The sequence below is a fragment of the Asterias amurensis genome, chromosome 2 (assembly GCF_032118995.1).
Source record: "Asterias amurensis chromosome 2, ASM3211899v1".
NCBI lineage: Eukaryota > Metazoa > Echinodermata > Asteroidea > Forcipulatida > Asteriidae > Asterias > Asterias amurensis.
Window position 1 is genome coordinate 12,206,315 of NC_092649.1, and position 12,734 is coordinate 12,219,048.

The following is a 12,734-nucleotide window of genomic DNA, read 5'->3' on the forward strand; positions in this document are numbered from 1 at the left end:
TGACAATATTACTTATTGAAATATCTTTTAGGAGGATTGGTACTGGTATGAATTTTATGATCAGTTAGCTTCCAGATGGAAATATTTCTTTGGAGGATTGTTACTGGTATGCATGTATTCAGTTTGCTTTCAACTGGAAATATTTATTTGGAGGATTTGTACTGGTACAAACTGTATATTTAATGAGCTTTCGGGTGGAAACATTTGTTTGGAGGATTGATACCAGTATAAAGTTTATAATCAGTGAACTTTCAAACTTTCAGATTGAAATATTTTTTTGGAGGGTTGGTACTGGTACAAATTTATTTTTTTGTTTTCACAAGTTACCACCTCTGTATTGTGTCTTGAAGAACTCAATTATTTAAGAAGGGAAAAGTTTAGACGCTATATGTTTGTGATTCATTTGCTTGACCCACTTGGGCACACCCAACTTAGTTCTGTACAAATTGCATTCGGCTCATGTCAAAGGTCACACCATGACATGCATTCCCAGGGAAAGTGAACAAAAAATTTCCAATAGGGCAGCTCCTTTAAAGTCCCACGCCAAATACAACATGCTAATCAAGTTACATTTGTTAGTTTTAAAAAAAAAATCCAAAGTCAAAGCCAAGTCCCATATAACGCTGGCCTAGAATTAGTATAAGCCAATAAAGACCATCACGAATTATCACTTTTTCTCATCTGAAATTTTAAAATGCCTCCTGACTCATGAAATACTTACCATCTGTTACCAGCACTAGTTCATGGTCAGATGGATTAATTAACTTGCTGTAGATGACTCTAGCTTGTAATTGTTTTTGTCTGACGTGATGACCCGCACATCCTTGAGAGAGACAATTTTTTTTTTTTTTTTTAAAGCTTCATACCTCGACGGATGATAATCAAATTCTATTCCAGCTGGTATATTTGTTTTATTGGTGAATAAAAATGTGCCTGTAGCTTCATGACAATTTGTTGTCCGAGCTGTCTAATGTAAGACTTCATCCAGTGTACAGCGCAGGGATGTACGAGGGAGCCCTACACACGTCTAAGAGAGTGTGTCCTTGGGATGTGGACTTTGGGTTTATTTAATTTAGGTAATGATTGCATCGGGGGATAAAGTACAATAATATTTTGGTTTTAGACTTGCAACAATTTGTGATGAGTACTGGAAACTCATTGCTTTCCATGTCCTGCGGAAAAGAAGTGCTAATTGTTAACTGGAAATTGGGTTCCTTGAAGCACATACAGTAGTGAGGCAGCTAACTTTGGTAGCAGTACAGTACATGCTGATGGCTACATGTAACGAGCTTGCATATTTTTTATAAAGAATACTATTAATAATAAAAGTTGAGTTTGTTTTTGTTTTTACCAAGACTTATTAGTGTCAAAGTTGCGACTTATTGAATCGTGACTATAGTCAGGTAGTGAATTTAATTTTCGATTCTTTTCATTTTAGAAACATGATCTCCTCCAATTTCACTGGTCACCTAGGCCTGTATTCCAAATGAAATGTGTTATGTAGTCAAGCAGTCTAGTGCATCAGACTTGACTTATGTAGTTGCAGAGTGAGGGTTCGAGTCCCTGTCATGACAGTGACACCTCTGTTTGCTTTAAGATTGGACATAAAGCCTTATATTAAGTCCTGTGTCGTGTAATGCATTTAAACAAATCGTGCAGCACACTTATCATTAACTGAAGGGGTTTGTGCCAGTGTTTTGGGCATGGTTGGCTGCAGATTGCAGCATTAAAAAGTACTTTATTTATGGGTCTCATTCAATGCTTTGTGATGCCTAGTCAGGCGTAGATAAAGCACTACTATTAAGAAATGCACACTTTCATTAATAACATGGAAAATTGTGCAAATAGTGTGCAAAAGTCTGATCATTTTTTTTTCTGCCCTGCGTTAGTCATAGCAGGAAAGTTTAATTCCACATGTGAATGTAAACATGTGTCATCGGAGTACTTCTTGCAACAAACAAACAGTAGTGTGTCGGTTTTTTTTTATTGTAAGCAGCCAATTTATTGCTTCTGACCTTCTGCTGAGATAAAATGTTGTTTCTCAGCATGTCTAGTATAGAAGGTTGGAGACACTTTCCGCATTCTGTTCAACACCTGATGTTTTTTGAATAAAGTGGCAATTGACGTCTCATTCTCAATCTCGTGACGATGACTAGAGCAAGCTATATATATAGAGCAAGCTAGTGGAAACGTTGAGGCCAATTCAAAAACTGACTCTGCGGTAGAAGATTTTTCGACCTCATACTTGGCACACATTGTCTTACTAATACTAATGGTCTCAAGCTTTCCTGAATTTGTAAGGTACAACTTTGGTATTCGCAGACAATATTTACTTTTCGATTGCACAACAGCACAAGACCTGGAATTATACGTAGGGCCATGGCTCCTGTTACCCCTTTGCCGTGGTGCCCCTTTAAAGGTTTTGCATAGACTTTAAGATGTTCTAGTGAAAGTGCCCTATTGCAATATGAAAATGACTTTGCTCTCTCAAAGATACAACTTCAGGCCTGTAACAAATGTTGATTTTCTCAAAAACCTTTTTGCTTTGTTGGACTTCTCTTGTAATACTTAAGCTTGTTTTTCATTCTTTACATGGTTTCACTCCTAGGTATATTTGTCAATTAATTGCCTCAGTGCTACAAGGGTTAGTCTTCAAGGTGTCTTTAAAAGATCATCCACTTCTTTATTACTGATTGTTCCCCAAACCCAAAACGATGTGGGAGACATAGCGTTTTCTTATGCTGTTATGCTACTTTAGAACAACCTGCCTCTAAATAAAGTCATCTATAGATGCATTAAGTTCAAAGGGGCATTCAACACCCACCTTTGGAGTCCACTGCTGCTTTTCAATAAGTATTTGTGTTTCATTCTTTGCGCCATGACTATCAATTGTGATGAATACCAGTGCATTATGAGTGTTCTTCTTATTATTATTACAAGGCAAAGCATGGCTTCTTATGCATCTAAGGAATGTTCCACTCTATTGGTCCTTAACACAGTGCAGAACTTCATCCTAAACATTATTTGATATTGCTGCATTAATAAACAAGGCATGACATTTCAGGGTTGGATGAGCTATACACATAAATTGTGCTGCCGCAGCATCTGAACAGTATCAGTGACGACAACTTAAAGCCATTGGACACTTTCGGTAAACAGTATTGTCCAAGGCCCACACTTTGTGTATCACAACTTACATATAAAATAACAAACCTGTGAAAATTTAGGCTCAATCGGTCATCGGAGTCGGGAGAAAATAACGGGAAAACCCACCCTTGTTTCCGCACGTTTCGCCGTGTCATGACATGTGTTTACTATAAATCCGTAACTCTCGATGTCGAGAATTGATTATTGTTTTAATGTTTTCTCAAAAAGTAAAGCATTTCATGGAATAATATTTCAAGAGAATTCTTTTACCATTACCTTCTGTAAACCCTGTAAGTTATTTGTAAATCTGTGATTTTTCTTCTTCTTTCTGTTCCGTAAGTGTATAATGGCTTTAAATGTCTAAACAAAAGATAGACACTGGATTATACTCTACATCAACCTGTATGTTTAGCCCCCTGGTAACTGAATCGGGGAGTTAAGTTGAGCTCAATAAACCTTCTGTCAGTGGGATTACAAAGTAAAGTCACATTTGTAAGAAGAGTAGAAAATTTATTCAACATCTGTGAATGCGGTTTTTTTATATATTTTTTTATTATTGAATGTACATGTTCCATGTTGCATCAGTTAGTTGCTCTGCAGGGAATTCAATGTTCGTAAAATTAAGACACGCTTCAATTCCTTTAAGCTTTTATCAAAATGGTATTAATGTGAAGCTTCCTGACAACTTGTTCCTTCTTAACAGACCACATGCACCCACACGTTTTACAAAAAGCCTAATGGTTAAAGGAACTAATAAATGAGAAGGCTTCCACGGGTCTGGTCTTAGGAGAAGAATTTGTATTTTGTTTAGTGGGGAAGATCTAAAGGTGTTCAGTTTCATTTAGAATTTTACTTGCCCAACCAAATCTTTTTTACATCACAACGAAATAGGATGCGTTTCTCTACATCCAGGCAATTAAATGTCCAGAAAAAAAGGGAATTATCATAAACACCCATGCCTTTACCTAAAGGTGTGTTTGGCGCAATCTCCTCAAGGGGCAATTGGCACTTTGTGGTGTGTGTTTTTGAAGCAGCTCGACAGTGTTTTAGCACTGCACCTACGGGAGGTGTAGGCTTAAGTCCAAAGGGTGTAAAACTGCATCTCTGTGCAGGGTAGTGATACAGCGCAATGTGCCTTAGGTAACTCATTCTCATCTTCACCACATAACGGGGGGCTGTTTGTGTTATTATATCCCTCAAGAGATATTACTGTTGTTTTTGTCGCCTGAGTTGAAGTGTGAAGCAGCGGTCTATATAAAAAAAAGTCTCAGCAAGTATTCTTAAGAAAACTGGTGTTAACTCCTTTGAATATACTGATTTGAAGGAAACGGACTAACTTGACATAAGACGCTCCTTTAACAAACCCATGCAAATTCAACATATGTTGAGGAATGGGTATTGTAGTTTTGAGGAATTCTAGTAGATTGCAAAAAGCTGAGTAAAATCTATTAAGGATTTCATTTTTAAAGTAGTCTTTTATGCAATCCTTACATTAGACTGGTATGTTGTTGTCTTGTTAAAGGGTTTGGGTACAAACAATTTTTGTCTCGGCGAGAAGAAGACTAATTTAACATGTACAACGGATTTACGCAACTCTCAAAAACTTGTGGACTAACTAAACTGAAACTTCTTTAAGTAGTTGTTTTACCTACATCTTGATTCACAGTGAAAAGGGATTCATGTGAAGGCAAAATCTTGGTCTTCAAAAGGAATCAAAACCCTTTAAAGCCCAGCATTGCCGGTAGCGTCACCTATATTTTTCTCAATATATTTAACTACAACCCCAGGGGTAAGGCTTTTGGATTGGACGACAGTGCAAGATGTGCCATTTTTGAATGTCAATGAGTACACTCCATTTAGATGTGATAAAAGTAGAAATCATCCTTACGATCTGCTTCAATTCCTCTCTCTATAGTCTGAGGCTTGTTTGCCTCCAGCCGTCATCTAAAGAAGGTTTAGACAGATCTGTGTTGAGGATGACAGGAATCCGCACTGGTATTTTGAGATGCCTTGTGTGTTTACTCAGTGAATAGGTAACTAGGGTATTGGCAAGTCAAGATACTTGAGTTTTTTTATCAGGTTGAGAAGAAGGTGTTAGTGGTGTCCACTTGTAACATTGCGTGGGTATGACTTTCGTGGCTGCAGGTTTGCCTATTAGGTCATCCACTGACAGATAATCAATCACCTATTGCAAAGGGACCAAGCGGTGAACTTTCAGAGTGAAGAATGCAAAGAAAAGGTGATATTCTGAAGTTTTAGGTCAACAGAATCCAGGGTTTACTCCTGAGTTGTCTGAACTCCATCTGCTGATAACAAGTTGTGTTTTTACTATTAGGATGCACAGTTAACACAGTTTTATCTGAAACAGACTTTATCATGTAGTGGGGACGTTCTGGGACAAATGAACAATATGAACTCACAGGTACGCAAAGGCGAAGACTCAGGGCAACAGAGGGCCTTCGTGTAATTTCTGGCCCAAAAGGTTTTAAATCCTTCAGTTTAATTTTGATGTTAAATTGAGTTTCATTTTCAGAAACACTGGAGAGTAGCTGTGGATTCACATTGGGGAAGAACAAAACAGTTTTTGTTTTTACTGTTTTTGGAAGAGTAAATGAATTTCAATTGTCTAGTTTTCTCTAGTCAACGCACAGAATAACATTACAACCAACCTGTACAAAACGTTGCTAAATCCATTTTCATGCTTTTGTGAAACAACCAAAAACAGCCAGGTATTCCGTTCATGTCAGACTTATTTCAATTTTATTTTAAGTATAAGCGTGATTTAAAGGGCATTTGAATGCAATTTCCTTGACTTATAAAGTTTTTGTGACGCAATAGCAATGGTACTTGTAATAGGACTTTATAATAAGTGAGCTGTTCAATTTTATGCCGTGATAATTAAAAATGATGTACTTTGTATGTAAATGCAAATGCTATTGATAAACTCTGGTAGTGTAATGAAGTTTGGCCTGATGGAGTCAAGGTGTCATACAGACAAACTAGCTTCCACTTGCAGCTGCTTTATATACATAGTGCACTCGATGAAGTAAAGAATAGTTACTGCTACATAAGCTTGTTTCTTCAACCGGTAGAATCAGTAATGGAAAGTTGAACCATGGAGGTCCTACTTGTAATGACTAAGGTTGATTTGCTCACTGCTGTACATGATGTATTTGTAATGCAGTTGATAGAACCAACAGGTTCATTGGAGAAAGGGGGGAAATTATTGCTGCCCTTTATAGTAATTTTGATGCAGCAATTATTTATACTGTTTAAATCGACATGTCTGTTATTATTAAAACATGAGCTTGTTATCAAGTGAATTATACAAGTACCCTCTTCACAAATGCACACATTCCTCTCAGGTAGTTTTCACTTCATCTTTGTCAAATTATTTTTTGACTTCACATTTTTGTTTGCCCAGAAGCGTATTTTTGCCTGATTTGTTGTATTCAACCCTGTTGTCTCATTATGCACTTTACTTATTTGTTATATTGATTTTTTTCAATGAGACATTGCCTTTATCACAAGGCTGCATGGCCATTTCAAGATGAGGGCTTCACTTAACTGATTAAGGCTATTGACCCAAATCAACTGCCACCAGTGGCACATTGTCACCAACTGTGTCTGAAACAAGGTTACCCCCTTCACAGTCTGTAAGGATGTAGGCAAGGGTATCATCCACTAGGAGCCTGGCTGGTACAGCAGAATGCACTACCTTCCCAACTTTTTACAAAGTGCTTATTGCGCCGAGGTTTTGCCTGGTACTAAGATTCACCTTCTCTAAATACCACATTCTTGACTCGGCTCAAGAACAATATCCAGCAGCTTTGGCCACGAAGACAAACTTGCAATGTTTTTTATCCCTACGGTATATTTCTGCATACTGTGTGTAGAGACTCATGAGGTGTTGATTTAGATTAAATGTACACACATGAGCGTCCCATGTCAAGTTTGAGATTATGCAGACCTCATGTTGATCATTTGTTATTGTTCAACAAATTCAGACTAAAAACCGATGGGTAATAATTGATTTAACAATAAAGAGAGAATGTTCACCATTAGTATTGGTGTTTCTGAACATCTCTCTTTAAAATAATTTACAGCAAAACCAGCAAGACTGATAATCTTATTTTGATGGCCAGAACATGGAGATGTTTCATTTATAAGCAGAGAAAAAATGCCTTTCTTGCAAATGTTATTCAAATCCTTTGACCATTTTGTGACAATTTTTCATAAAGCATGTAAGCTTAACAAATTGCTGAGCATGGAAAAATCTTGTTTAGAAGAAATAGGTAGCCAGCCAAAATACAATACAGTTTACACTGCTGCAACTGGTACCCCACTCAATTGTCGCTTAGCAAATTATATATTTGCTGAGCAGAATTATCTGCTGCACAACTGTAAGAAATTGGTCCCTGTTATCGTGAAAGGTGCTTCATTTACTTCTGTGTTTGTGATGAACGTGAACGATTGCAAGTCATGTGCAATGTATGTACGAACCCTCCCCCATCAGTTCATATTCATAACTACATTACATTTTTGTTTGTGTTTTTCAGGCTACGTTCTTCATACTCTCCGTGATTTGTTTGTTTGTCAGCACCATAGCCAGCGCCTTCTGTGGAATACAGGGAGATAATATAGATGGAATGATTAACAGTAAAGCAGGCTGCCATAGAGAATCCAATACCAATACGTGTCACTGCACCAAAGAAGAAAGCGACGGCCTGACTAGGATTTACACATTCTTAGATATCATAGACTGCACGTCATTCTTGCTCAACTTGAAGACTTACATGTTCATCCAGTGCATACTGAATGCGCTGGGCGGCATGACGTCCTTCTTAGTCGTCATCCTAATGTGGAGAAACCGCTATATGGATTTTCATTCGGGGCTGCGTTTCTACTCGTACAGTGCAAGCATCCCTAATCACCCATGGTCAGATCCCCAGACTCCACCCTACACAAACTATATCATGGCGAATGGTGACAACAGACAGGATCGGTTTGTCTTTGACACATGACCAGATACCAGACAGACTATGGTGTAAATAATGGAGGTTTTTGGTCTTGAACAATGTTTGCTGATGAGCATCAGCGTTGAGACAACAGACATGACATCGTTGAGACAACGGACATGATTGTGTGATGCAAGAGGAATAGCCAAAATGGAATTAACTATAACGGTTTCTAATGAGACCACACACTGTATCGACTCGGTACTGATTAATATTGCATTCTTAGTTACTGAAGGTATTATATGAATATTTCATAGAATATCCTTTTTTCCCTTATCTTTTGTTTTTATTTTACAATTGCTGATTTCTATTTTATGTTGTTAGAGTCTATATTGATTAGGATATTACTACATTAGGGCCCTATAGCTCCTGACACTGCGAAGCAATCAAAAGTCATTGACAACGGTGCTTGCTTAAATTATGTCAATAGATTCAGACATTGTTCACAAATAACAATGTAATAGCACAAAGAGGTCATTCAGGCACAGTTGGTTAAACTCATTGTTCAACCCGATCAAGTTCAACTCTGTGTGTCTGAACGGTTCTAAAGTTACAGACCGAGTGGGGTTTAACCCAGAAAAGTTAGACTGTCAAGCTGGGGGTTATCTTTAGACCGCTTCGGGTTTATGTTTTAACACTGTGTGGACAGAAAAAAGAAGAAGATCACATCCGGTTTAACTCTCAGTGACCCAGATACAGCGGCATGCGGTTTCTACAGTACTGTAGAGGCTTTAGTGGTACCTCCATGCAACTTACAGATTTGAAAAGCTGTATACAATCTCTAAGATTTAAACATCACTGAAGGACCGCAGTAGAAAAATCCATGACTCCTGATTTGAATTCTTTGCATTTTTATTTTGATACTGACACAAGCAGTGTCATCTTTCTGAAGCCGATAAACAATTTACTAAAACGAGTGAACAGTATCAACTAAGTTTGCAGTTGTGTACAATCAACCAGCTGAAGTGCTTAGCGATTATACATTGCTTAATTCATAGAGCTGCTTACCATGGTAATATGTGCTTATCAAACTTAAAGGGTTGCACTGAATTCCTGATTTACACAGCTCACTGCAAAATCAAACTGTGTAAGCGGAAATGTTGAAGCTGTACTTTTAAAAGGGCCAAGTCACACAGGGCAATTTAGAGGCAACCAGTTCCAGACAATTTACGAGAAGAAAAGGCAGTCACATTTGAATGTTCACAGATTTTTCTTTTGGATCTTAAGAAATTGTTTAAAAAATAACTTATTTGTTGCAAAAGTGATTCTGTAGCTTACATTGCAGTTGGTTACCTCTAAGTTACCTGGAAAAGTTGCCTCATGTGACAAGGCACTAGATTCTCATACTAAGGAGGATTCTGAAATGAGCCTATGATAAGTGAATATGACTTTTCTTATTACATCGTTTGTTCCACTTGATAGCTCCTTGTAAATTAGATGGATTTCTTTTATTGATCAAAACTTCACTTTCTTATTCAGGTATGAATGAATTTCTCATTCAGAAATTAGCAAGTAGTTAGAATCACATCAATTTTTACCGATAAATGATAGATACCATGTTGTACTAATACAACATTTGAGACATTTTGAGATGTTCAGGGATTTGGATATTTGGCATCAAACTTTTCAAAGGTTGAGTGTGTCAACACTTTGTGGTCTTACACTGTATAATGTAAATTATAGTCATTTTAGTCACTGTATATATTGGCAGGGGATGCAGGCTCTGCTCAGATGTTAAAATTGTTATGTAAAAATCTATTTGTGCTTTCATTGGACGCTTTACATCTAATTGGTACCTTTAGGTCTCTTAAGGTAAGGGGCAAGGGAGAATAACAATGAATGAGATTGTTAACATTGCATGGTGGGGTTTCAAAGGTTCTGCTGTCGATTTTACCAGACTCTCTCAACTTAGGATTAACCTTAGAACTTGGGTGAGTTAAGTTCTATAACCATAGACGTTAGGACGCGTTGAACCCATCCTAACTTAGGATGAGTTAAAGGATTAATCCTAACGTTTCGGAAATCGGCTGTAGGTGTGAAATAACATCATGCATAGTTATCTTATTTCCTTGGGTATAATGTAGTTCTGATAAGAACTGGTCCTGCTATCTGATCCTCTGGAGTAGTATAGTGGATAGGGTGTGAGTGGGAGACTTCTTCACTATCCCTGAGAGAGAGACAGAGAGATAGCAGTCTGCATTTTGACTATAGCCATCAAAATACCCCCACTCTATAAGATGTAATAGGTGATTAGTTATATGCCATAGTAGAACTGTCAGGGAATCCAAGGTGTGAATTTGTTGCATCAATTTGTGTGGTGAAAGTTTAACAAAATTTTATCTTTAAACAAGAAGTTAGCATTTTGACTTTCCCCTTCTACTTATCTTAGAAGGGATACAAATATCAGATTGTTTTAAGTCTTTCTAATCCGATGATGTTTGCGTAAAATTTCCATCATAACTGTACAATTTGTGAATAACATTTTTTCAAGTTGGTCATTTGACATTTTTAAATAGTTTTTTTTCATTGGCTTTCAAAACTCTTTAACATTCCATCTGTACATAAATCAAAGGTTTAAAAGATTTATACGTTGTTCATTGCTAGAAGCTAAAGATGTTGTTAGATTACTTTTTGTACCACTTTGGTGATTGAGGGAAGCTGATTGGTCACTTAGATTTTTCAGTTGGTGGCCCCTGCCCATGGATAAGTAGGAGTGAATATATATCTACTCTACGATTGTATTGTTATCATACTAGTGTACAGCAATTAAATAGATGAGATTTAGCCATATTATCTTTCCTTACTGTTATACAAGATTTGATAGTTGAACTTAAAGTTAAAGCTATAATCACAACAACAAAATTACTCCAAAACCAGGGGTGTTAGAAATGTGCCTAGATGGAGAAGTAGTGTGGAGACGACCCTAAAAATTACATCGCTGGAAACATTTGATAAAATGAAAAGACACAGTTGTCTTTTGAAACTGCTCCCACCTTGATATATAAACACCCATCCTGATTCTCACATAAGACGATTGAATGATACGTTTGCCATTTGACGAGGCACGTATATGGATATCACATTCATCCTCATATTAATGTTGTGCTGCAGTAGTCACCCAATCCCCCATAGGTCGCATTGTATCATCCTTGTCAACAAACGACACTACAAAGTATGTGGTTTGAACAAAATTAAAGATTTGATATAAGATTATTCAGTTTATTATTAGAATATAATTCTTTTGCTGAAGCATTGTGTTTTTTCTTTCATTCAAGTTTAATTTTTATATTTTTATTCTTATGAGGAATGTTTGAGAAGTAATATTTGTATTTAATTTTTGTAGAATAGCCAAATATACAAGTTATGAATAGTACTATAGAGACCTCTGCTGATGTCCAAACTATGCTAAACTGCAATGGTGGCCCAAAGCTTTGACTGGTACTTTAGAAGCTATAGTGGTATCTCCAGCTGTTCTAGACTGCATTGCAGTTCCCAAGCTTCAAATATAGAAGCTTTGGTGGTATATCGTGATGTGCTAGACTTCAATGCCAATTCCAAGCTATAGTGGTATCTTCATGTTATGCTAGTTCCAAAGTTTGACTATAGGGGAAGCTATAATACTATAGAGGTTACAGCACTGTCTCCAAGCTGTGCTAGACTGCATTGATGTTCCCAAGTTTGACTAATACTTGGAGCTACAGTGGTATCTCTATGCTATGCTAGACTGCAATGCTGATCTAGCTTTGACTAGTACTACAGAAGCGTGTACATGCACTATAGAAGCTATAGTGGTATATCTATGCTGTGCTAGACTACATTGCAGTTCCCAAGCTTCGACTATTACCAAAAGTTGTAGTACTATAAAAGCTACTTAGAATCTCTATGCTATGCTAGACTATATTGCAGTTCCCAAGCTTCAACCATACTGTAGAGGTTGTAGTGCTATGGATATGAATGCTATAGTGGGATTTCCATCCTATACTAGACTGCATTGCAGTTTCCAAGCTTAGACTATTACCAAACGTTCATAGTACTACAAAAGCTATAGTGGTATCTTCATGTTACGTTAGACTGCAATGCTGATCATGTGCCAAACTAAACAAAACATTGGAAAGATTCAACTCAGAGATTGAATTGACATCACAAGCGCACCACAGTGCCCCCACTGAGGTTAATGATGACCTGTCATTGTGTGGCACATATGTGAATTCAAATTTCCATCGTTTGACCTCAGCAGTGGCGACCAAAGCAAGGGTTCATAGGTCAGCTTCATTTGCATCGTGTTATCCATGTATTGGCGGTTTAGCATAATTGTTTCTAGTGAGTTACTATCAATAAAAATGATCAATAAATTTGGATTGGCTGCCCTCTTTGTTGTCTTTCATACTGTTGAAATATTTTTGTATCAGAGTTTTAATAAGTCTGACATCATTTATATGTAGAGTGTTCCCTTATTATGTTCATGTGTGTGTGTTGCAGACTTGAGTTATAGCAGCTTTTAATGTTTATTGTTTATACAATAGACTGATCTAATTAAAACATATATCAAAATATTCAGTTTTTTTCTTC

The 12,734-nt window shown here is 37.1% G+C and overlaps 1 protein-coding gene across 1 annotated transcript in view; it reads left to right on the forward strand.

Moving 5' to 3' along the window:
* Nucleotides 1–12,523, forward strand: part of LOC139954166 (sarcospan-like) — an 85,648-nt gene extending 73,125 nt beyond the window's left edge. Inside the window, exon 4 of the mRNA XM_071953859.1 lies at nucleotides 7,707–12,523. Within this exon, the coding sequence (XP_071809960.1) occupies nucleotides 7,707–8,171 (465 nt within the window). The 3' untranslated portion in view covers nucleotides 8,172–12,523. The remainder of the gene's footprint in view (nucleotides 1–7,706) is intronic.
* Nucleotides 12,524–12,734: the final 211 nt, after the last annotated feature.